General features: G+C 40.9%; 1 protein-coding gene across 5 annotated transcripts in view; it reads right to left on the bottom strand.

The window, feature by feature from the left end:
• The window catches only part of CCDC186 (coiled-coil domain containing 186), a 41,881-nt gene that overhangs the window by 6,187 nt on the left and 8,830 nt on the right, over positions 1-26,864 (bottom strand). For all 5 annotated transcript variants that reach the window (XM_088670550.1, XM_035132455.3, XM_088670551.1 and 2 more), the window contains 12 exons: positions 22,727-23,400; positions 15,873-15,999; positions 15,032-15,160; positions 13,725-13,937; positions 12,072-12,191; positions 11,100-11,204; positions 9,866-9,964; positions 9,604-9,690; positions 5,421-5,563; positions 1,561-1,816; positions 248-437; positions 82-162 (listed from right to left, as the gene is read on the bottom strand). In XM_088670550.1, the coding sequence (XP_088526676.1) occupies positions 82-162; positions 248-437; positions 1,561-1,816; positions 5,421-5,563; positions 9,604-9,690; positions 9,866-9,964; positions 11,100-11,204; positions 12,072-12,191; positions 13,725-13,937; positions 15,032-15,160; positions 15,873-15,999; positions 22,727-23,385 (2,209 nt within the window). In that variant the 5' untranslated portion in view covers positions 23,386-23,400. The remainder of the gene's footprint in view (positions 1-81; positions 163-247; positions 438-1,560; positions 1,817-5,420; positions 5,564-9,603; positions 9,691-9,865; positions 9,965-11,099; positions 11,205-12,071; positions 12,192-13,724; positions 13,938-15,031; positions 15,161-15,872; positions 16,000-22,726; positions 23,401-26,864) is intronic.

Genomic DNA, 26,864 nt, shown 5'->3' with positions numbered 1-26,864 from the left:
GAACTAAAATATGTTTTATTGGCATGATTTTGGTAGGTTTTTTTTTAAAAAAGAAATAATTGATGAGACTAATCAACCTACCCGACGAGCTAGAACGACTCCCCATACTGCTGACATCTTTATCATAGTTGCCGTTTTCAAGCTGATCTAATTTTCTTCGTGCTAAGAGAACAAACCATAAATTATTTGATGCAGTGCTAATGTTTGTGAAAAAAGCCATACAAACCAAGGTCTGAGAAATATTAACCTTGCTGAAGTTGCTTGGTGAGGTCTTTAAGATTTGCAGCATGCTTTCGCTTCTGAGTAACCAACTCATCTTTTAATTCATCTGCTTTAGTGTTGAGGTCTGCTAATGCTTTCTGCTGAGATGCTAATTCAGCCTGCAGCGCTTGAACATTGTTTCTGTGAAGTTCCTCTTCTTTCTGCAATTTACTTGCCTGAATTTATAAAATGAAACACATATTTATACAGTATAAATTATGATGTGTTATCATTTGCTTTCCGCGTTGTCCACTGAGTCTTTCATACAATTTTAAAACACATTGCAAAGGGGGGGGGGAGACCCAATATACCAACTGCTTATATTCCAATCCACTATATTGTTCCTGGGAACTTTGAAGAATATGGTTGTCATGGAATATAAGAATCTGTTGTGAGGAACGGAAAGATCAGATTAATTGTCCCCATGTGTTATGAAGTACAAGCATTCATACTTCCACGGGCTGTATTTCTTCCCACAGTTATGGAGAATTTGGAGCTTTGCTGACCATGTTATGCTATATGTGATTTCAGTTTCCAATTTCTGAAACATAAGCTTGTATATATTCATTTCACATACTACAAAGCATTTATTTAATGCTTCAAATGGGCTAGGACATTGCATAGAAGCTAACCTGCCAGAAAATTTGCAATCTACATTAGGTGGCCAACAAGATGCACAGCTCAAGGAAGTATCAGAGGACTCACAAGGCATACAAGACTTTCAGAACTCCCAGTAACCAGGCTAGAGAAACAGTCGCCACTTCCTTAAAGTGAGATCCATACCATTATGATTTACAGCGGGAGGCACAGCCTTCAGTTGTTAAACCATTTGTGGTGCAATACTTCTTACTGATCATCCCCAGCCACTTCTTAAGTCAATATAATGAGTGTTATGCATGTGTCTGGCTGTGTTTTTTTTCCTATTCAGACTGGCCCATGTTTATACAAAAAGCACCCCCCTCCCCAAGAAGAAATCTGCCAAATTTGGCTTCAGCAGTGGCGCACGGAAGCAGGGTTTCTCCTATTCACTATAAATATAGTAAAATGCATCTACCTTTGTGCAGAGTGGCTGACTGACTCAAAGACAGTGCCTGATGACATTTTCAAGGTTTTCTTCAGGTAGGCAGGGGTTATTTCATTGTGCTTTGGCCTAACTGTAATATCTCTATTTTAATTATGTCATTTATTAAGGAACAGCAGAAGCAGCAGGAATACATCCAGGCTTATTCCAGGGCTTAGGGTTTAATTAAAAACATTAATTACATAAGCCTTAACCAATTAATTGAAATTCTGATTTACCAGTTCATCTCTTGCTTGCTTCACTAGTTCCAGCTGATTCTGAGACTCTCTCTCGCTGTAGGTGATCTTATCTACTTGCATTTGTAGGGAGTTGGTTTCTGACTGCAGTTGGGCGTTCTTGGTACTCAGCTTTTCAGTGAAGACCAATAGCTCTGATTCTCTTTTCCGGCTGCCATCAATGTCCTTCTGGAAGTCAGTAAGCAGAGAGTTGAGACTGCCCACTTCTTCCTTCAAGGAGTTAATCTCTTGTTCATCTCTGAAATCAAGAGTGGACATCATTTTGAGATGTGAGAAGAGGAGTTCAAACTAGACAGGCAACTATCAGTTTCCTAGTTTATCAAGTCCACACAATTCATATACACTTTGCAATTAAAGCTATTGTGCTCATAGCTGCGTTAGTCCTGGTGTTGTCTAGGCCTGCTTTGCTATACAAGATATATATTGTTGAACATTGACTGTTTACTTGAGCAAATCATTATTGTAAAGTGAAATAAATGCTAGAAACCAGTGCTGTAGCTCACAGTCACGATAGCATACCATATATTTAAAGCTTTTAACTTCAAAATGAAGGAATGTTTCATTTTGGGATTCACTTTGATCATTAAGATGTTACTCATGAGTTGCAAACTGCAGGCACTGATTGCACATTTCCAAGAAAAAGCCAATGTTGCCCTGTTAATTGGAAGAAATGCAAATGCTCAGTTCTACAAATCCTAAGGGAGGTTGAGAATTGTTGAAACATTGCTACATCTCAGATAATTATTGCTTACAAGTGCCCTGGGCTGTGTGGGTGGTTCTCTATTTATATGATGCTCTCCTATATTCAGTATGCAACACATTTAACACGAAGAAAGCTGAAAATATACTCAGGGCCCTAGTTCACCCACACCATATGGAAACATGATTGTGTACAGATGTTTTTGTTCCGGTCGCCCGTAAGCTAGTTTGTTCTGTAATTTCCAAGTCTGAATTCTAGAAGTAAATCCACTGTAATTAAATGGAGTCTTGCTGATGTTAAACAAGAAGCAATTACACAGTTATTTTAATTGACTGTTCTTTTAAGGAAGACAAAAAATTGTGACTGGGACCCAGGTCAAAGTAAAAGACTGCATGGTATGAAAGCAAGGCACTTTTCAAGGAGATGAAGAGGATGAAGGGATGCAGATTAATTATTTAAGAAAAGTGCAGAGAAATGGAGGTTTTATTTTTTAAAATAGGGGAAATTTTTAATACGCCTATGCAAACAGTTAATAACAAGCCAAACAGAGAGAGACTCAAAATGGAGAGAAAGAGGTGGGGAAGTTCTTGAGAAAGTGGAGTCAATGTGATGGGCCTGGAGCTACAAATTCACGGAGATCAAGTGAGGAGTAACAAGGAAAAGGATGTTTTAAACTATTAACTATAGGATAATTTATTTTAAATCAGATCTGCAGTTATCATATTTTTATTGTCATAAGTAGTCTGCAAAGATTTAGACCAAGATAATGACCTGCACACTATCTGGGTTTCTGGGTTTACCATACCCTCCTACTACTCTGGCCAGCATGCCACGATTGGGGGGGGGGGTTGAAAAATTAATGGTGTGTTAAAATGTATTTTGTAACAGTGACTCTTTATTGCAACTAAAAATGATAATATGCATAGGGCAGGTGTGGGAAACCTTGAGCCTCATGGATGACGCTGAACTACAACTCCCATCATCCCTCACCATTGCCCATACTTTCTGGGGCTGATGAGAGTTGTAGTTCAGCCACATGGGGTGGGCCAAAGCCCCCCACCAACCTGAACAAAGGATGTTTCAAGGTTTTATCAGAGGACTGATAAACCTGGTTAACCTTTCAGGCTGCCATGAGGGTGTGGGTACAACCACCCCAAGTTGTGTAACGTTTTCACTCACATTGTGTTTATTATTTATCAAGAGTGTAACATTTGTTGCCAGCACTGTAATGTGAATCAGTTATGCGGTAGGGTTGTTGGAGCACCATATTTGTTATAATTTTATTGATGGAGTTATCCAAAAGTTTTATGCTTCTTACTGCCCCTTCCAGGGTGAGAGCCTCCTGCTCTGGTTTAGAACTGCCCACCCATCCTACTCACCCAGGTGAGAGGCAGGAAGGAGTACCTGTTAGTTCAGTGAGGGTGAACTAGGTTTATTGAAGTTGTTGAAATGTGCAGAGTTTGGGCGCGGGGTGGATGTACAAATTTAAGATTGGAGCTGTTGAGTTCAATTTAGCTGATACATTTTTCAGGAGATTGGTCGCAGAAGAAAGTGGTGAAGAGTTTGAAGAGGGTGTTGAAGATATCGTGATGGGGACACATTACGATAGATTTCAGGGGAGAGCGTACATTCTTCAACATTCCAATTGGTATTCTGCTACTGCATTGATGAGAGCGCTGAGACAGGTGCGCACTATCGATTGGACAGTGAAGGAAGCTAGACAGCAGGCTTTGGAAATTGTGAACAGCTTGGACACTACTTGCCCTTACACAGCTGAGCAACGGTTCCCTGAACGTGGGTACTATGTTTGTGAAGAGTTAGGAGACTGGCACAGGAAGTTTCAACAACTACGGGATTCTTTGTCATTTGCTGACCATTCTAAAGATGGAAAGATGTGTGACATGCCGGCGTCAGTTTTCAGCGACGCAAATGATGCTCAAAACAGTTTTCACAATGTAACAAAAGCAATTCAAGATCAGATCGTGCAGATGCATGATGTGTACGATCGGCGTATCTTTGAGGCATGTTTTCGGCTACAGTGGGTGTAAAGGATATAATACTGTAGCGCTATTGAAGCTGTGTGTCTGGCTGTTGTATATTTTATTGGAGCTTGTTAATAAAGTCTACCAACAATTTGTGAGTTAAGTTGGTTTAGTTTAATTGAATTGAGGTTCTTGAGTTTTTAGATATTTTCTTAAGGTTAAATAAAAAAATGTGCAGAGTTTGATTGTTATTGGTTGCTGGCTGTTACTTTGATTATTAATAATTGGTGTACTGGATTATTACTGGCTGTTGAGTATATGGATCGATTAAATGATGAGTACTTAAAAAAATAAACCTCATTAAGCTGTACCTCATTAAGATGTATGTGGACGTGATTGATGAAAGTGAGAGATTATGAGAGCAGTTGTGTGAACAACACATTTTTGAGATTTAGGGTTAAAAAAATTATGCAGGTATTTCTGTTTTTTGAATTTCATATTGATATGATTGTTACATACATCAATATTGTGCTTTACTGCATATCTAGACACATTTTTTTAAAATGTTGAGCTTGTGTTTATTGTATACCTATATACTGTACTATGATTTTTTAATGTAAACATTTTTGAGATCTTTTGATAGTAAGTAATAAATGACTTTAAATGAATAAAATAGTTCAGGGTTGTTGTTTTTTAAGAACATGGACTACCCAGAGTCCACATACATCACCAGATGAAGACTTTCATATTTAAACTCAGTTACTATGAATCTGGATAATGGTCCAAATAGTTTTCTCTTATGCTTAAAATCCTAGGCTTTTAACACAACATTAAAACAAACATGTAGTATTGAATAATCAAATCAAACTACTTCTTTTTAAAAACTTTCTTCCCCTGACATAGTATTTAATACCCTGAAAATGACTAAGTTGGACTGAAGTTGGTGCTAACTCTAGAAATGTCAAACAGCAACAAAATATTATTTGCCACATCCAAAGTTAAATCATTCAGTAGGGTTTATACCACACAAAACTTTGCTTGGATTGTACACATGTTGGGTGGCAGCATAAATTATTTGTTTAAAGAACAGTACTCTTTAAGTATAATATGGTATATATACTGTATTAAATACTCTGCTCTGTAAAACCAAAATGTCTTACCTCTGGTGGTGCTCCTGGAGCTGATCAATGGTTTTCACTTTATCCAGCAGATTCTGAATTTCAGCCTTCTGGCGATTAATAATTTCTCTGTATTTTGATAATTCATCTTCTGTTCTCAATCGTTCATCCTCTAGACACTTGACCTAAAAACAACAGAACTAGTTAAAGTAAATGGTACATTTAATTCTTTCTGGTAGATTTTATTAGCTTTTTGAATCACAAACACTTTACACAGTGCTTCCCCTTGTATCTGAGAATCCAATGACCAGACTACTCACAGGAGCAGATTACTGGCAACATTTTACTGCTTTGCTCAGAGATCTGTACCAGTTGCCAATTTGCTACCAGGCTTAAGGACCACCTGATTCTTTATGTGCCACATCACTCACTGAGTTCTTCTGATGGGACACTTCAGTAGTGCCCCATGCCCCTTGACAAGGGACCAAGCCATCAACATGGCAGGCCTTGTCTGGTGGTACGCCTTGCCACTAGCTGGAATCATACCTGGTGCCTTCTTTTAGGTGCAGAGGTCTTTCAAATGTGATTTCTTTTTACCAGCCAAACTTTATTGATGATATTGTAGCATTTTGTATTTATTGTGTACATCCCCTTGTTATATATATATATATATATATATATATATATATATATATATATATATATATATATATATAAACTGTGTTGTATAAACTAAGATTTCATTTCATTTAACTTGCACAGACACAAGGTACCTGAAACTTAACCTATTCCCTGCCCCCCAAAATCTTGCTTTTGTCAGTGACTTCTTCATTTAAAGAATTCTTTCCCTACCTATCTGTTTATTTTTTTATTTTTTATAATTATATTTATTGGAATTTTTACAATAAAAAAAAACCACACAAAAATACAAAAGCTTAAAAAATAGAAAAGAAATATTAAGAAAAAACAAAAGAAAAAGCACAAAAAGAAAAAAAGAGAAAAAAGAAAAGTAATATCTCTAACAATATCTTGTCCCCGACTTCCCCGTCCCTCCCCTCCCGGGTCTATTCCGTATCAAATTTCACAACTTCTTTTTTTTTTTACCCCACACAACAATTTCTATTAAATTTTAAACTACATTACTTTTAACTATTTCTAATAATTTCCTTTAGCCTATAATTTCCCCCTAAAAAGATAAACTATTTCCTGATTCAAATTCTATCCAATCTTATAGCTAAACCTCAAATCCCACCCCCTCCCTCCCCAGGTAGCAGTTTCCCCTTTTCCCCGGCCAGCGTCTTCATACTGTCCAATTTCAAGCCTTTTGATCCATCCATTCATCTGCTTTATATTCCTTCTTTACCCCACACCCACTCTTAGCCATTCTAAACCACCCCATTCCTCCTTCTTCCCCTTCTGTTGTTTTAATTCTTCCACCAGCCTCCCACCCTCATCTTTATTTCCAGTATCCCCTATTTCCAATCCTCTGTCTGGTCTGCGTCCCCTCACTCTCACTGGGGGGGCAATGGCCAGACTCTTTCCTCCCTCCTCAGTTCCTTTGTTTCTATCTGGGATCTGGTCGCCCTCTCTCACTGGGCAGACCAGGTCCCAGAGTCCATCTTGGTCCTTAGCATCCAAAATCACGTAGGTGGTCAATGCTTCCTCTCTCACAGGTTGCATTGATTTCTCAGTCCATTGCTCCTTATTTTCAGTCCGTTGTTCAATGATTTCTTCTTCTTCTTCCATTTCTAAAATTTCCGTTGGGGATATCTGTTGTTGGTCTTCTTTTAAAGTCTGGATGTTAACTTTGCCATAACGTACTTCCTCTGTCATTTCTCTAATAAAGTCTAAAATATGTTGCAGCTCAACCTCCTCCATTTGCAAGCGTTGTTTTGGCTGGCAGCCTTCTTTGTCCTTCTATGTTCCCGTGGGAATTATAACCTGGTCCGCCAGAGATGGTGCTGTAGTGTCCAAACTAATTCCTTTGTTTGTTTCCAACCATATTTGTCATTTATAATTCAAACAATCAACTTAAATGTAGTCCAAAATGTAATCCAAAAAAGAGAGATCACAGAATCGCAACAATTACTCTTTATAAATCCTTATATTATCAACTGGTCGCGGCTTTAGGCTCCTGCCCCCGGTTTCCGGGAGGGGGGTTCTTGATCACAATATCAAATTAACCAACACAGTCTAAAGTGTATATATTCCCCCCCCTTAGTTCTGCCTTCTAAGGGGGGATACAAGTTCAATTTTCAGGGGGATCTGCGCCCCTTCTCTTCAATCGGCTGCAGGCAAGTTAGTTGTGGCACAGCCTTCCGGGTAGGGGGGGGAACGACCTCCGTTTTTTATTCCCCTCCCAAGTCCAAATTCTTCTTTTAAAAACCAAATTGAATTATCTTACTCACAGTCCAGATCTTAATTTGAAGGTATCTGCCGCTCCTCTGTCTCCGGCTCGGAGCTTCCCGCTACCGGGGTAGCAATGGACCCAAGGCTCCGCCATGTACAGCCTGCTCTCGGAGGCTCCGACGGGGGCTCTCCGGGCGGTTTCCATGGCTTTTTTTTTGGAGCACTGCTGGGTATCAGCCCCCAGAACGCTCAATCTGGGGATTCTCCGGGAGGTCGCGGCGCCCGCGCGACTCTCCCCCTCCCCGGTAGCGGCGGGTGTCTCGGAGACCGAAACGAACCCCGCCGGCGGCTGATGGCGGCAGACCGGAAGTCTCCCTACCTATCTGTTTATAAGAAGGGACACAATCTGTTTGGGAAAGTGCTCTGACAAAAGTATAATTACTTGTCATTTTCAGGGTTTGGGGTTTAAAACTTAAGAGAAAAAGCCACTCAATCTCTAGGCATTGTTAGTTACAGTTAATCGGATAGGCTGTTTTAACAGAAATTGTGTGGAAAGTATGGTAAGGAAAGACAAAAGAACCATCATCTGCTTGAACTCAGCAGAATCGTAACCAGCTTTTAATATAAAGCAGTAAGTTTTTTTCCTCCCCTAAACTTTGCAGAGAGAGGGGGAAACCAGATATAGCCCTGCATCCTAAATGCTTGGGAGATATAGTGAAATGCAAATGTATTACATTTTAACATCTTGTGAATTGGTGGCTCTCTAATGGAAATTAGCAACAGACAGGTTTCCTACCTGATTTTAGGGGAGTTTGAAGGCTCTACTGACAGATGATGCCATTTATTACATTTTTCAGTAGAAGAATTAAAAACTAAAGTTTTTACATTTTATCACGACATAAATCAGCAAATAATGCACATCATATATCTGTAGGGAATTAATCAAATGAGACTCCAAATATGATATCTATCTCCACTACCATTCTGCCTCCTGGCCCTATCTGCCTGTTGCACAAAAAATAAAATTTGTGGTAGCACTGGAGCCATTTCAATGACAGTACTTGAATTCAAGGTCGAAAGAGCTGAGCACGGCCCTGAAGCAGCTCTTGTATCCATTCAGGAACTCTTTCATTTGCTTGGGGAAATTAATCTTCTCACAGCTGCCATGTCAACTCCAGAAGGAAAACATCAAGGTCAGGAAAAGGATGGTTGCACCGGAGAAATGCCTGCTGCAATAATTTTTTTGAGAGACTATGTTTGGCCCAAATCCTCTGAACTTGTTGCCAAGTTCAATACTTCTTACTTTAGAACGGCACTTGAAAGACCTCTTTTCAACCACTGTAACAAGCAATGCAATGCAGGAAACGAGATGAAGTGGTTGTACCACATTATTTTAGTTCTTGGACTTACTGCTAGTACAATGCCATTATATATCGTACAGAACCATCAGGTCCCTGGCTGTGGGTTAAACTACAGAGCCTAGGGCTTGCCGATCAGAAGGTCGGTGGTTCGAATCCCCGCGACGGGGTGAGCTCCCATTGCTCGGTCCCAGCTCCTGCCAACCTAGCAGTTCGAAAGCACGTCAAAGTGCAAGTAGATAAATAGCGGGAAGGTAAACGGTGTTTCCGTGTGCGGTTCTGGTTCGCCAGAAGCGGCTTTGTCATGCTGGCCACATGACCTGGAAGCTGTACCCCGGCTCCCTCAGTCAATAACGCGAGATGAGCGCCACAACCCCAGAGTTGGTCACGACTGGACCTAATGGTCAGGGGTCCCTTTACCTTTACCTATCTGGTCAAACTATCCAGGTTACTAATACAGCTAGTTTTCCTTCCCTTTGCTTTCATTCTTTTGGCTACAAGGAATTCTTCTCTCTCACCTTTGTCCTTAGAGTTCGTAGCTCATCCATACCCTCTTTAAAAGTTCGCTTCACATCTTCAAGTTCTTTTATTTTGGCATGATGTACCTTCGAAAGAGAAAAATAACAATTATGAATACAACTTGGAGGAAAATGGGATCCAATCCTGTCCAGTTGAATCTACATAGCAATTATGATTTGGACCAATCACTATACTCTTTCCTCCCAGTACAAGCCTTAACCCTCATTAAATGCTGCCACTGAAGCAAGTAATATATTTTACCTCTAGATGGTTAGACTTCTCTTGCAAGTGTTTTTCCAGCTCTCCCTTTGTAAGTCGGAGTTTTACATCCAACTCATTTGATTTAATTTCTTCGGACTCCTAAGGAGAGGGAATGAGCAGTATTAAATCTTCACAAACCAATCCATAAACTGAAAATACCTTTTTTGTTGTACAAGTATTTATTGTTACAGTCATCTATCCCAGACTCACAGTCCAAACACTATGAGCTTATTTTCTTCTAAGTCAAACTTGGAAACAGATCACTGCTTTTAGAACTGTGGGTAACATGCAAAAGGGAGAGACAATCACTCTGAAACAACAAACATAAGATACCAGATGTGTGTGGACTATGTGAATTTGTCACGAGGGACATGCATATGCTCCCCCGTTCAGACACTACACTGGGAAAGCATATGCATGGTCAAGATACAGAATGGCTCTCTCCTGCAATCAATATCCCCAAGGATAAATAAGGAGACAGAGGAATGACATCAGATGTTATTGCCACTCAACACTCACTTTCTTTGTGTAATGTCTGATGTCAGCCCTCAGTCTCCCAAGAATAAGCAAGGACATGCTTATTGCAGGCAGGAGAGTTATGAGATCACCTGATCAGGACCTGTATTTTTGAATTCTAAATGTGTGTGTATATTTAAACCTGCACTTTCTGGATGTGAAAGCAAAAAGGTCATACTATTTCTAGATGTTGCATATGTTCTGTCATATAGAAAGATTAGAACCAGTGTCCTCCATTAGACTGGGACTGAAGATTTCTCACCTGAGAGGAGGAAACTCAGCCCTGAGAAAAGCTGGGTGGTGGCTATGGCATGCCACTTAAGGAGTCTTGGGCATAATTTAGTTAGTATCCTTGGTCCCTAGCCTTGCCACACACAGGTGTTCACTACACCTTAGGTCAGTACCTCTGGCTTGTATGATGGCTAAAAAATAACTATAATATTATGCACACTCAGCAGAACAGAAAGACCTTCCTATTGGATGCGATAGTGCAGAAGATCAGAACACATGGCCAGAGTAAGATGAACTAGCAAGCAACGTATCTGGATTTGCCTGTGCCAGGACAATAATTTAGAAATGACATTAGATCAGATAGGTTTTGGGAAAGAATTGTGTCATTTCAGCTATAGGGCTAGAGGCAAGTGTAGGACATGCAAGAAAAGAAAACCTATACATAAGTTCAACATCTTAATTTTGCTTCATGCAACATTATACCCACTTGATATGTTTTTATGATTTCTTGGCAGTTCTTTCGTATTTGCTCAGCTTCCTCTTTTGCTTGAGTGACTTTTGCTGTTGCCTCTTTAAGCCGATCTTTGGTGTCCTGGAAAACAGATAAACAATTGTTAGCTACAATTAAATGAATATGTAGAACAACGACAGTAAGTTCAGGACTGCATGGAAATGACAAAATTCCTGCTTAATGCCAGCAGCAGAGGACAAAATTAAAAATCCAATAGAAAAAAAAGCTAAATTCTTTGGGAACAAAGGAACGTAAAGGCTTAAATTGTAATCTCATTTATACCTACCGGTATGTAGAGAGTAAACTTCAGTGACATCAGAAGGACCAATGTCTGAACAAATGTGGACAGGATGGGGTGGCAGCCTTCGCTGCTTTCCTTAAACAACCAAGGATATATCTGAACATCACAACACCACCACCCCATACCTAAGATAGGGTTGCGGAACATTATATTTATTAACCGGCAGACACTGGCTGAAGATCCCATTACTATCCAAGAGCAGTCTGTGTGAAACTCTTTGATGTGTTAAATTCTTGACTATTGAGTCACTATGAATTTGAAACTTTTTTTTAGCCCCACAATACTAACAAATGCCTATTTGTCCACGCCCACCAAGTGAAGTGTTTAGTGCAACCCAAAAATCTTTCACTGGTAACTCCTCTGATTATCATTACAGCAGAACTACACTGCTAAGTTTGTAGGTTTTCATTTCATGCCAACTCTCAACCTTTTACCCATTTTCCAACTTCCATTGCTCAGATACATGAAGACACTGAACAGGACCATTAAAAAAAAACCAACCACTCTCATTCCAGTTACGCTCCCATTGTGTTAATCAACTTGTCCTACATCCACAGCAATAGCCAATCAAACCTTGCACCACATGCTTTATGAGGAGACACAGGAGCCGCCGTGAAAATGTCCCTCTATAATATTAGCACACCTACCTTGTGTAAATCTATTTCAGCCTTCAATTTGTTTTGGGCCCATTTTACTTTGATCACATGAGAGTTCATTTCTTCTTTTAATTTCTCTATTTCTCTTGACATTCTGGTGGCTTCAGCTTCCTTGAAAAGAATAATTTTAGATTATTAGGTTTGAAATGAAGCCTTTTAAATGGATAGGCCCAGAGCGGCAGAAATACAAGTGACCTTTCTGCAAGCAGTGAGGAGTTAAGCATGTACACAATGATTTCACTGAAGTGGAACAAAATGTATTTGTAGTCTTCTTGTCTTCAGGGAATTCTGCTTGCCTGTCACTGAACAATGACAGCCACGCCGAAAAGGTCTCATCTCTGGAAAAGTCTTTGAATTTCTGTTTTGCAATCTAATGTGACTACTGTATTGATAATGCAATGCTTCATGTCATATATTATGGCATATATATATATAATAAGGTATCACACGTCTGAATTCTTGAGAGCTCTTCAAATCCCGTGTTTGCCCTGCTCCAACTTCTCACTTCATCTTTTCCTCCTCCTACCTTCCTTCTCTTTCCCCTTATCCTTCCTCCTTCTCTTCCTTAATATCATCTAGCTTTAGAGGTCATGTTTGCTCATTTGGCATTGTAAACACATGTAATGCAGAAGAACAGAGAAAGAAAAAGCAACACAATATCTGTACTGGAAAAAAGCATTCTGCCGAATGTAGGTTTTGCATTCTTCAACTGCTTTATAATAAGACAGAAGCATTTTAAACTTAATGTACATAAATGCCTTAGACATGATTACTACACAGTTTCCAGGAAATCCAGTGTCAAGGAAAATATCAATATCACCATGTGGGGGCAGCAAAATCTTCATAGTATTGAAATCATTCTCTGAAGCCTCAAAGCAGTGCAAAAAAAATTCTCTCCAAACCTTCCAGGGCTCACTTGTCCAGTCCTGAACTCTAATGGGACTATATTTCCTGGAAAATTTATCGAGTAATGGAGGCAGATCAGCAGAGAAGTGCAGTGCACGAGATTTTCCATCCCCATTGTAGCACTTGGCTACACAGAGAGGGGGTTAAACCAGCTGCTGTCAACTGCAAGCAGCAGCCAACTGAGCCAAGGGCTGTGAAAGGCTAGTAAAGAAGGACTGGTGGACCAGATCACTTTCGGGAAAGCGCAATAGTCAGTATATGCAAGTAAAAAACATTTAGGAAAATAATTATTTGTGGGGTGGGGTGGGGGAAAAACCTACCGTACATTAAAAAATTGATGCTAGAAACCCAAAAGTGCAACCTTAATTTTTACATGCAACATATAAATACACATTGAGCATCTTCATTTTAGGTAGTTAAAAGTTTTCTAGGCAAGGAGACCTTCATCTCCCCCCTCCCAACCAAAAAAAGAAGAAACAAAGATGCCACATATTTATTTGATCATGCAGCATTCAACACCCCAATTTGGGATTAAGGTCTATAGAAGTGTAGCTTTTTGCCACTGTATTCAAATCAGCCCCCTTTCTACTAGAACTCTCAACTTCATCTGACTCAATATATTCTGTTTCCCATTCACTTGAAAGAAGATGCCAAGTCATTTCAGCATTTTAATCCCATTTCTGGAATTCAAGGTAAGCCGCAGGAATACAAAAGAAACTCAACATGAAGTGGATATACCTTGGTTTCAAAGAGCTGGTGCAAACGTCCTTTCTCCTGGGAAAGCTGCTTTATTTTGTTAGTTTGCTTTTCAATTTCTTTATTTGCATCTCTCAATTTTCTTTCAAGTATTTCTTTTTCCTTTCGTAGGTCTAGGGACTCCTTCTCTCCTCTAACGTATTTCATTACCATGGATTCTTTTTCTTGGCGGGCTTCTTCACATTTCTTGTTTGCCTTAGAATATCAAACACTACAAGTTTACTTTAGGTAATGAGAGTGAATATATGCCTCCCCCTCCCCATCCGTCAAGATAATATGAATACAAAACCACTGCAACTGAAGCAACGTGGTCTAAATTCATGACTGAAGAATGCCTAGCTTCCAATGGAATGTTGAAAAGGAGGCGGAAGAAGAAAATGAAAATATGACTCAGCCTAGGACTTTAATGTTTTTTAATCTGAACCTTTCAAAGTCAGAACAGATAAAATAAATGTGTTACTGGTCAAAGCAAATTGCCATCTAAAAATAAATTAAATAAATGGAATGGAGGGGGGAAAGGGGAAAATAACGGAACAAGAATATACAGATAAATAAGTAAATTGTATTTTGTAACCCTTATCACATTTGTGCCTTGCCCTTTCTTGAACATTTCAGAGCAATGGGGTTTTGCCATTTTAATAACCTTTAGAGCAGGGATGAGCTCCCTTTTTGTTGTGGGGAACATTCCCAGGAGTAATCTGTAGAAGACCAATGGGTAGGACCATCTGCTTTCTCATTCTGCCACTCCGCACACCCCACCATTTCTATCCATGTAAAATAGGTACAATGGATTCAGATTGCGCACAGCAAGTAAGAGTCGCTACTTTTTCTCCTCAACACCATGCTGTATTGGTAACTGTGAAAAGATAGTCACTCTGTCTGTCTGGGTAACAGTAATAGAACACCAATAGTAATGGAATGCTGAATACTGTCTCACCATATTAGTTTTAACAGAAGGTGTCATATGTACTATGCACACATGGGATGGGACTATACCTCACCTTGTCTTCAAGCCCCCCCCCTTTATCCTTATAACATTTATAACCTATGGCTGCAACAACCAAAGCTTGTCTCAGAGGGTGTGTTCCGGACACATCTTCAGCAACTGCAGAATCCAGAACGGAGATGATATGAGTGACTTGACATCCATCTACAGTCATCAGCACCAGTCAAAATATGTTTAGCTTTCGACTAAATACTTGAAGATATTTAATGCATACAGTGGCCTATATCATCCTTCATGTTCCTACAGAGAGCACAACAAGAACTTTTTTTTAAAAAAAAGTCACCTGATCTGTACGAAAAGCCATCTCTTTGTGCAGTTGTTGTATGGCATTTTTCGCAGCAGCGTCTTGGGATAGCAGTTTATCTTTAGCAGCTTTGACTTCTTTTTGGAGATCCTCTATTCTGGCCTCTAACTGCAAAGAAGAACATCATGGTTCCAGGTTCTGACAATAATTTCAGCATAGCTGTGGTCTTAAGTATTCATCTGGTATCCACAGGCAGTAAGGAGCTATCTGATATCTAAGGGACAAATCACCCCATCCCTCTTCCCAGTCAGGCCAAACACAGAAATCCTACGGGCTGCTGGAGGGATGGCCCCAGAGTCTAGCAATTAAAAAACACAAAACATTTGGCAGGGTAGTAATTTTGTAGCCTTGTTGGCTGAATTTAACACACTTTCACTTCTAGTAAGCATGGGCAACTAAACAGTCATATATAATGCAACATGATGCTCTATTAAAAAGAGAATCTAAATATTGCCCCAGGCGCTTCCATGTACATCTCAGTGCAAATAAAATATGTACTATTTCCCTTGGAAAACACTCTAAAACTAGAGATTTGCTGCCAAACACAATTTCAACAATAAGAAACAGACCAAGAACTCAGGCCAATATAAGATTATTGGTGCATTTATCAACGAAAACATAATTTCAAGGCAATTCAGGCAGCAACCCTCCTATACACAGCCAAGAGTTAAGACTCATTGAACTCAGTGGGACACTTCTGAGTCAACAGGGTATATGACGAAATACGAACACTGAACCAAGTATCTGAAAGTACAAATAGAAATACAAGTTTTATGTGAAATATCTTGAACAAGGCATGAATATGCATAAAACTCCATACCTGTTTAATAATGCCAAGGTGCTGTTTTTCAGTTTCTGTTCTTTTCTTCAATTTGTCTTTTAAGTTGTCCTTTTCTGAACAAATGCCCAAAATTAGTTCCTGGTGCTTTTTGTTTTCTTTAATCAATCTGTCCAATGAAATAATTAAAAGAATATCAGATGAAGCAGAGCCCAGAGCACGACGAAAAGATAACTACATTGCCAAACCCTGGATTGCCACAGAACAGACCCAACATTTTCTCAAGGGCTTCTTAACCCCCCTGCTCTCAGGCTGAGGCAGAGTCCACCTTCATGGTCCCCAGATCCCCCCTCACTGTTACACCCCTCCAAAAATTGACTAGACTTCTACCACTTCTGCCCCATCCATTTTACAACTGTTTCCACATTTCACCAGAAAGGTTTGGTTGCTCCTCCATGCAACAATCCTAACATGCTGGGTGGCTAGCCACATGAATCACCTATCACATGACACCACTAGAGGCGACCACAGGGGATGTGGAGACACTCCACACACTTGAGATGGCCACATGGCAAGGTGCTCTGAAACGTCACAGTAGCTGATGACCAGGGGTAGTTTTAAACTCCCTCCATGTGGCTTAAAGAAAGCATAAATAAAACCCGACATTTGCTTCAGAGAGAAACATAGAATCAAAGAATTGTGCAGTTGGAAGGGAACCCAAGGGTCATATAGTCGAATCCTCTGCAATGCAGTAAGAACATAACATTAGAGGACTCCCTGCTAAACTGGCCCGCAAACCTATTTAACCCCACATCCTGTTCTCAACAGTGACCAACCAGATCTCTATTGGGAAGCTTATAAGCGGGGGGGGGGGGAATGTAACAAACTTCCCACTGCTTGTCTCCATTTAGCTAACAGTTACTGATAGACAAATTTAATGAAGGATAGTTCTTTTTAAAAGTACAAAATGCTTAGGTGTGCTGCTCATATATGAGTAGAGCACTTTGCGTGCACAACTGGACACGCACACAGACGCAAAATCTCCAGTAAGCTGGAGCCACAGGAACAATCCTCAAAATACAAGAATCTCATTTGTTTAACAAAACAAACCACAAAGACTCCTATGATACTTTGGTCTGAAAGTTTGAATTAAAAGAAAGAAACTGAGTAGTATTTCAGAGCAAACTGCACATTTAAAGCATACAAAGCACTTCACTGTTGTCTAGGTAATAAAGCTACAAAGAGAAAGAATAGGCATGTGTTTAATTTGCTGGCTCCGTGCCTTCGAACACTACAGCCAAATCAAAACCTCAAAAGATTTACAACCCTGGCAGCTTTAATAATACTCTGGCCAAAAGTTGCCCAAACTTATTCAACTCTGTTCAAGGTGCCCTTTAGAAAATTTGCAAATGGCCAACAGCAACTTCCCAACAAGACCTCAAACAGTGGCAGGCCAGGGTTTTTTTTTATAGTCTCATGGATGAAACAACATAATTAAATTAAAGATGTGGTCAGAAGGTCCAAGGCTGCCTAGGGAGAAAAAAGCTGGTTTGCCTGTAGCACATCACACAAATAATACTGAACTGGCACAACAAATTCAGCACTTGTTCAACAAAGGCAAGTGAAGCCCAGAATGTTCATGTGAAACAGTTGCCAGCTCCAAACTATTGCACAATTCACAGCACAATAGTTCTGAATCACAGCCAATTTGTACCCCAGAAGCACATAAGTCAGAGGTGGGAAACCTGTGGCCTCCAGATATTTTTGGTCGGAGATTCCCATCCATCTCAGACAATGTGGCCAATTGTCAGGGATGATGGTAGTTGGAAACCAACAAGAAGTATGGTAGGTGATTTATGCACGCAGGCTGATAAGGAATGATTCTTCAAAGGATCTAGTCAGAATAGTTTCTGGCAAGGTTCCCAGTTTTGTGAAACTCCCTCCCGGCCTGAGATCATAAGCCCCTTCCCCTGGTGCACTTTAGGCTCTTGGTGAAGGGCTTTAAAAAAGAAACATATTCAGCAGGCATTTTAAATAAGCTTTACTGATTTGATGGGTAATATTAACTGATTTTATCATCTCTACCTCTTTTGTAACCTCACTGTGTATAGTGGGACCTCTAGTTACGAACTTAATTTGTTCCGGAGGTCCATTCTTAAACTGAAACAGTTCTTAACTAGAGGCACGCTTTCGCTAATGGGGCCTCTTGCTGCTGCTGCGCCACCAGCACACGATTTCCGTTCTCATCCTGGGGCAAAGTTCTCAACTCGAGGTAACTCTTCCAGGTCAACCGAGTTTGTAACATGAAGCATTTGTAATCTGAGGCATTTGTAACTCGAGCTACCACTGTACTTAGGAACTATGGTGTTAAATGGTATAGACATTGCTGAACTAAAGAAATAAATAAAGGTTTCCTTAGTGGGACAGATCTAATGGTAGTGCTTGCTTAGTCATAATTTTGGAATTATAGTGGTACCTCTGGTTACGGACGAGATCCATTCCGGAGGCCCAGCCATAGCCTGAATAGTCCGTAACCGGAGGTGCCCTTCTGCGCATGCGCGTAAGATGAAACCCAGAAGTATACACTTCTGGGTTTGCCGCGTTCACAACCCAAAGATTAATACGTATCCAGAGGGATACGTAACCTAAGATACCACTGTATGACCTCCTCTCATTCTCCACTTACCTTACTGCCTTTTACCATCATTTGTTATTGTATGGACACCAACATAAATGCTGCAATCCTAGACTCACTTAACTGGGAGTAACCCCACTGAACACAAAGGAACTCATTTCTCAAGTAGGCATGTGTAGGATTGTCCATAGCACAGTAGCCACTAAACGACTAGGTAAAAAAGGATGGGTTAAGCAGCCCAAGAAGAAACATCAGTGCATGTATTACAACAAGGAACAGGGCCGGGGTACATCAAGATTGGTGGTAGAAGGACGAAGGAGGGAGCACAAAATCCTGTGGCCTGTTTCTAGTTCTTTAGCCATAGCTTTAAAAAACAACCCAAAGACTGCTGAACTCCAGCACCAGCCTACTGAAATTAGACCACCCAAAGGCCACCCTTGTTTCTCAGTGAAATTCTGTTTCTTTTGGAAACAGAAGTTTACCTCAGTTCAAAGTGGACCAAAGTAAAATTTAGCTAAAACATACAGTAAACATGGTTTCCTGCAAGATCAGGAAGAGGACATTTCCTGTAAGTGCAAGATCCAGTGATAGCTTACGTATAAAATCAATATTTTTAACAACTTAAAAAACACAGCTGTCTGGAAGTTTTTCACACACCATCCTGTCATGGCTGGAAAGTCTCTTTGTAATCAGACATGCTCTGGGAAAGTCTTTGCTGATAAACAATTCACAACCAGAGTATAGCTTACTCACTGGGGCAGGATACTCTACCTTGCCCCAGAAGCAGCTTTAAAAGAGAGACAGAGACACACACAGAGAGAGAGATTAAAAAGAGTATTGGGTTGCTATTTCTTGCCAAGAAAAACATTGAAGCTACTCCCCTTACTATTTTCCACATACGCAGTTACTTACTTATAAATAAGGTAAAGTGTTAGGATGGTGACACCAGCATATTTTTACATGTGTAAGTGAGCAAAATATGTATTTGGACAGACTGGCACAGCCATTATTACATTACAAAATACATGTCTTCATACAACAGGGCCATACATACGTCAGTGTAACATGGAAATCTGCCCTGCCAGCTGTCAGGCCACTGCAGAGGGATGAGAGACATGGACCAGAAAAGCAGAGGAGATAATTTATTTGATTTTGGCCTCCCTTTTAAGTCTTTGTGGCATCCATTTCTTCCTTCATCAGAAGATTCTAGTGACTTTTTATGTGTTCTAGTGCACTTTATTGTGCTTCTGATTATTTCATGTTATTAGATAACCTTGTTGAGTAGCAACACATTCAATTAATTGTTAATTCTCTCTTCTTGCTCTGTGATGTAAGGCTTCAAGCCTGGAAGAAGACCCAAAGGAAGGAGGGTCCTACACAGCTTGTCAAAGGCTGTTGGACAACACCTCAGGTTTCCAAGCTCTGACAAAATAATAATAATGTTGTCCTAGGCCAAAAGTTCGGATTATCCTCCTGATCTGCATATTAGTCACCATATTTGTCTTTTCTTTGGTAACTACATTAAAACATGCACAAATACTACAGATTTCAATGATGTCTGCATGCAAGTAGTTGTGCTACATCATATGCCTAGTCAATAAGTTCTAATAATTGCTGTACTAAGAAGCAACTGGTATGTTTAACCCTACATCACTGCAGGCCTGTTTTAAACCCTCGCTAAAAGTAATTCAAATGAGGTAACAAATAAGCTACAACGAATAACTGCAGTCTTCCTCTAATATTAAAGTACCAGCGGCTGTCTTCAATAGTGGCTTTGCCAGTAGTGGAACCCACTACCATTTGGGCAAAGCAGGGGCATCCCATTTTTGCCAAAACCCCTACCTACTGGAGCCCTCTGCACAATATCCCATAGTATTCCAGAGGGCCTCCCAGCCCCACGGAGCTGCTTTTCAGGGGGCATGCGAAACTGCAGTGGGTAGAGGGGTTTGGTACCTGATGTACCCTGCCTTGTCCAAGCAGCAAAGTGATTCTTGGATACAAGCTGGGGACAGAGGTAAACTGCAATGAGATCAATTTAGTTTAACCTGAATGAAACACAGTTAAAAGAAAACCAAGGAAAGAATAAAGTTCCTGCCAGGTTGGTTTTTTTCCTGCCCATCAATGTTCTAGATTTAAATGTACTACAAACATAGTTTTAGAATCCAATTGTGGTAGTGAGAATAAGGAAACACCTCACAGGGAAAGGGTTTAGCATTCTGTGTGTGTGCCCCCCCCCCAAATCCTCACTGCAAAGTACCCCTCTGTGGAGTGTATTGCAATGGTAAGGGGCTTTTGGACTAACATACAGTAACCAATAGTTATCAGGGGCGTATCCAGGATCAAAACTAGGGGGGGGGAGCCATGGTCGTTAGGTTGTAACATTTCAGCACGGAAAAGGCGAATGAAACCAAAATTTTATTATAAATAAGGAAAAACGGGAGGGGAAACAAAAATTAAAACTCAACCACCAATGCAGCAGAAAAGAAAAATAGGAAGAAGAGGGCTGGGGATGTAGATATTTGCTTAGATGTCAAAAATAAATTAAAATGAAGCACCAGGGGGAACAGGGCCGTCTTAAGCATATCCGGCGCCGTGGTGCAAAGCTCCCTTTCCCATAGTTGTCAACCTTTTTTGGGAGGGTTCCCCAGAGTTGTTGACTTTTTTTAGGGAGCTGACACCACGCTTACACTTTATTTCTGCTTGGGAAAAGAAAACAGGAAACATAAACAAACCTCAGTCAGTAAAGCATGAGACTCTTAATCTCAGGGTTGTGATTTCAAGCCCCATGTTGGGCAAAAGATTCCTGCATTGCAGGGGGTTGGACTAGATGACCATGGTGGTTCCCTTCCAACTCTGTGAATGGTTCTGTTGTATCTGAAGGGTTGTTCACAGGGAAGATGGAACAAACTTGTTTTGTGAGAGATGCTTGTGCTGTGATTCCTGCACTGGAGGGGGTTGGTCTAGAGGACCCTCGGGGTCCCTTCCAACCATCCAGTTCTTAAGAGAGTGGCTTGCAAAAGGCACCTTTTGTTTATTTGAAACCAAAGAATGTTACAGATTTGCAAGATGCAAATTTAATCCCTGCCCCCAGGCAAATCTACTGTACTTGGGGTGCAAATTGGATTTGAGCTCACAGCTCCTTCTTTTATGTGGCTGGGCACAGGAGGTGCTGCTAAAAAGATATATTAAAAAGCAAAACTTTTGAGCCCATTTATCGTAATATTTTTCACAACTTGCCAGACGGAAGTGAACTAAAGAGTGTCACAAGAGGAAGAGGGGGTTAGGATTAAATGCTCCTGGGGATAAAAGACAGGAGAGAGAGAGAGAGAGAGAGAGAGAGAGAGAGAGAGAGAGAGAGAGAGAGAGAGAGAGAGAGAGCTTGCAGCAGATCCCTCACCTTAATGGGGCAGCAGCAAGGATCACTCATCTTTTTTACACGCAGGAGCATTGCTGGCCAGCCGCTGGGGGAGGTGGTGTGTGTGTGTGTGTGTGTGTGTGTGTGTGTGAGAGAGAGAGAGAGAGAGAGAGAGAGAGGGGCAGAGAAACAGAAAGCGCGTCCTTCTGCAAGTTCTTTCCAGCCTGAGGACTCCCCGCGCCCCCAGGGGCAGCTTCGGGAACTGCAGCCCCCTTCTCTGGTCTGGAGCTGGGCGAGTCAGAGCGAGAGCCGAGCCCTTTCCCTTCTGGGCGGCTGTGTCGCCGGCGGGATGCCTGCCTTCCTTGCTCGGCTGCTGCCTTAACCATTTAATTTTTTGCTTCGGGGGGGGGGGCAGCTGCCCCTTTCTGGCTCCCCCTGGCTACGCCTATGAATAGTTTGGTCCTCAAAGGCATTAGAATTTACTTTTATCCATTAAACAGAAGACCTGCATATCAAACCCCAAACTATTTTTGAAGCTACTCAGTTTCAAACACAGTTACCATGTCTGACTCCATCAACTGAAGGAGAGAGAGAGAGAGAGAGAGAGAGAGAGAGAGAGAGAAATCTAAAACCCCACAGAACACTTGACACACAGTTATTTGAATTTTGGCACATGATTGCCTTACCTAACGTCAGCTTTGGAAACCATATGGTCACTTTATGGACTGATACGAATTTACCTCTCCGCCTACTGAAAATGCTCCTGCAAGTAATGTTTGCCCAAGCTAACCATTTAGCCACAAAGACATCACTATAGTTACACAGCACAAAGCTGTAACTCCACAATACGTAACGAATAACATTCATGTTTAATGATCTACGTGCAGATGTTCCCCCAGTACTCACTTCCTTATTGTGTGCTCTTGCTGCAGATATTTATCTTGCATGCATTTTTCAAGTACAGCCAACGTAGCATCACTCTTGCACACCCCATTTGGAAGTTTATGGTCTTTCAGCAAATCCGTCGATAGTAGTTCAGACTCTATTTCTTCCAACAAAGCTTCCTGAGAAGAAGCATTCTGAATAGTTGAGATAAGGTTCTTAGTACAATCTGTGTCATAAGGGCTTTCTGAGCAGACCCCATGAGGCTCTTTCATATCATCATGCAATAGGTGTACCAGGGATCGATCTGTGTCATCAGTTTTAGAAACCTGTCCTTTACAGTCTCCCATAGGTAAACAGTCCTCTTTTGTCTGCATTCTGAATGGCTTAGCACAACAATCTCCACCTCCATCTCCATTATGGTCTGGTGTAAGCTGTGCATCAACAACATCCCCATTTCCACTTGCATCAAGAGCTGTTGAACTGGGATCCAGTGTCAATTGTTTATTTTCTATGCTCAAAGGGATTTTTTCACCTCCAGTGTCTGCAATCTGTAGACTATCCTGAATTCCCAGTGTTTTCTCTGCTTCTTCAACAGCTGATGAGCTGGAAGATACGTCATGAGTCTCTGAAATGTTGACTGGATGCAGAGGACTTTGCTCTTCTTGTAATTGCTCATCCATCTTTCCACCAAGAATCTGGGAAGAAAACACAAGAGTAAAATAGTTTTGAGTCATAAAACATTTTTTTTCTGTAATAACCCTGATCGGTTTCAACAACCACCGAAGATAAACAGATAAGTATCAGCATAGATTGAGTCATCAAACCTAAAAAAAAGGGCAAGTTAGATACTTCGGGATTTAACTCTTTAACCAAATATTTCTAATGCAGTGGTTTTCAACCAGGGTGCCGTGGCACCCTGGGGTGCCTTGACCCTGGGGTCAGGGGTGCCATGGGCAACACTGGCCTCTGTCCCTCTTTCCTTCCCTCCCTCCTTTGATGGCCTCTCACATCTCTGCCTCCCGAAGTCTTGCACAGCTGTAGACTTGTAGGTGAATGGTCCCTCTGGGGCTGGCCAGGGGGTGCTGGTTGCCAGGAGCTGAGATGGCCTCGGAGTAAGCAAGCAAGCGGGCAAGGGATGGAGGCCAGCCAGTCCGTCTGCCAGTCCTTGGTGTCAGGAATGGACAGACAAGTCCCAGATTTCTGTGGGGCAGTGTGAGGAGGCACTTCTCTATGAGGGTGGGGGTGGGGGCAGCAGCAGTGGCTGCCCAGAGGACTTCCAAGGAGAGGAGAGGAGGCTGAGGGAACACTCCACAAAAAAGCGTGTTCGAAAAAGGGCAAGAGACTGCCAGCTCTGCAGGCAAGGGGTAATAACGGCTCCTGAGCCTCACAGGGTGCTGCAGAAAGAATATAGTTGGTCAAGGGCGCTGTGGGCTCAAAAAGGTTGAAAACCCATGTTCTAATGAGCTATGTCTGTACAAACACACAAGGCAGTAACACTTTGCCCTACCACTCCCAGAGGTAAGGTTTATGCTGCATGCCGCATCCATTCCCCACTCATCAGAACTGTTTCACAGTCCTATATTCATGCTGGGAAATGTAAAGTATAAGAGTATTTTGCTTCCAGTACTTGGGAAGTCAGTGGGCAGCTGGGTTCCTCAAGTGGCATATTGAAAGCCAAATGACCAAGCTGCAGCATTCAACTGATTAATCAACAAAAGGCTTAACTGCACACTGAAAACTTGGCCCGCCCTTTGCCGTGACTAGTCAGTGGGGTTTACTACAAGCAAAATGTCTTGATTTGGGACTCCTGAAAGACCTGCTACTGGGCAGGTCATATAGCTGCGCCAACTCCACCCACCCTCCTGTTACCAGATAGGATGGTGAAAAAATGTAAAAAGCTTTTCCTGTTTTCTACCCTATGAAGGGACAAAGTCCATGGCTTTTCTTCAGACAGTATGACTTCTAGGCGATAGAAGCAGATTGTACTCATTGCAATTAATTGATCTTTCACAGAACTGATGGACATTGTACTTGTTTACATTTAAAGGCTCTTCTGGTGTGTTACTAGATAACAGGGGTTACTGCATATATGTTTAAGGCATTGCCTTACATGTGATATGTGACTCTCTCCCAGAAAACCTATGTGATACTACCTCTTTCTTCTTCCTTCAAATGCCAGCTTAAAACATATTGCCTATTAAAACCTGTTATCTCTCTGCCTATCTGAAACACATTTATGATAGGTGTTGTGATTTAACATTTATCTCACAGAAACTGATTAAAATATAAACGTATCGGACACACTGATTATTTAGATCCTCTCCAATCTGGGTGCAGACCACAGTATGGGATTGAAATCAGCCTTAGTTACCTTTATGGATGACCTTTATTGAGAAAAAGACAGGAGGGATATGTCCAATGGTATCTAACCATATACCAAAACCTAGTCCTTGATCTTGGGAGCTGTCATGTAAAACTGGAATGACAGTATCTTTAGAGGCATCCAAATCAATGCAGTTTGAAACTGTCCTGCCAAATTGGGCAAAGTTACATTTTGGAAAACCATCTTGACTCAAAATGTCACCTGGCATACAATTGTGGACTTTAGACTGCCTGTTCCACCTCAGGAACCCTGGTGCCAAATTGGGGTATGTATAAATCTATATATATCTATAAAGCATTAGTAGAATTTATTTGGACTCTCCTTCATTGGAGGTTTTTAACCAATGTTGGATGGCCATCTGTCTTGAATGCTTTAGTAGATATTCCTGCATTGTAGGAGTTGGACTTGGGGTCACTGCAATTCTGATTCTATGAATTAAAATATATACAGTACATATAAAATATCACATATAATAAAAACATTACAGCCTAAGTGGCTCTAATAAAGAACATTCCAAAGGGTTGAATTTGACAAGCTGATGATTAAACAGGTTCATCCTATCTGTACTTAAAAACAGGAAGAATAAATTTACAATAAAATAATAATCATAGAAAGCTTAAAAAGAATGAATGGCATAAAATATATTCCATGGTGCAATGCAAGGTTCATATTTCTACCAACCATACCAAATGTTCATGAATGTTGCCAAAGAAACTTATTTAGTGGGAATATGCCAACTATGAGATTGTTTGGTCATATAAATCACAAACGGCTCCCAAGCAGAAGCAAAGTATTTTTTTTGAGTCAGTTTTTCAGAAATGGCAATGAATATGACTTTTTTAAACCACAGAATAACAAGATGCTGCCATATCTGCAGCAACCAACAGATATAGAATTAATTGTTGAGAAGTAAGGTTGGCATTGTCACCATCAAAAATAGATAAGAGACATAGCTTAGCATCCAAGGTGACTTGTTTGCCAACAATACTACCTATCTCAATTGGAACCTGCTTATGGAATTTGTGTACATAATTACAATTCCACCACATATGCAAATATGTTCCTCGTACCTTACAACCCCACCAGCATAACGGGGAACCAGATCTTACAGTATGAGCTAGTCAGACCAGAGTTAAAAACCAGCACTGAACCTCTCCCTAATGTTAGCAGACATGGACCTAAAGGGATAAGTGGACCAGATCTTAAGCCACTGAGAATCTTTCAGTTCACCTATAGGGTTCATCTCTCACACCGATTTCAAAGCAGTAAGTGGAAAGACCCTGCCTTTTTGGGTGCTTTCCACAGCTAGATGTTCATAAGGTTCGAGGGCTCTAGTGGCTGCACCATGTAACATAGGATCTTTCAAGATGATGCCAGTCTGATTTGATATGTAGCTGATCTACTCCTGAATCTTTCAAGTGTTCCGAGAGTTGTGATTCTGTAACTGGCATGTTGTTCTCATAACAGTCTTGCAGGTTGTTGGAAAGAATATTAGATACTGTTAATTTATATTGAGCCTGAAATTGTGGTATATAAGGAAGGGGTATGGGTATGGATGAGGGTAAGGATGGGTAAGGATGAGGGTATGGAGGCTAGTTTCTTACACCTTCTGTTCCACATATCTATAGTGTAATAAAGACTTCCATATTGACCTCTTTGGGAGCAAAAAGGGGGTCACAATTAGAGGGAGAGAAGGAGAATCTTGTACATCCAGTGCAACCCAAGATGTTGCTCAATCTGCTAAAATCATCAGAACATTTGCCATAGCTGAAAGGC

This window comes from Zootoca vivipara, chromosome 5, assembly GCF_965207765.1.
Source record: "Zootoca vivipara chromosome 5, rZooViv2.hap1.1, whole genome shotgun sequence".
In the NCBI taxonomy this organism is placed as follows: domain Eukaryota; kingdom Metazoa; phylum Chordata; class Lepidosauria; order Squamata; family Lacertidae; genus Zootoca; species Zootoca vivipara.
Note: the sequence above shows the minus strand (reverse complement) of the source record. Positions and strands in the feature narration are given on the sequence as shown.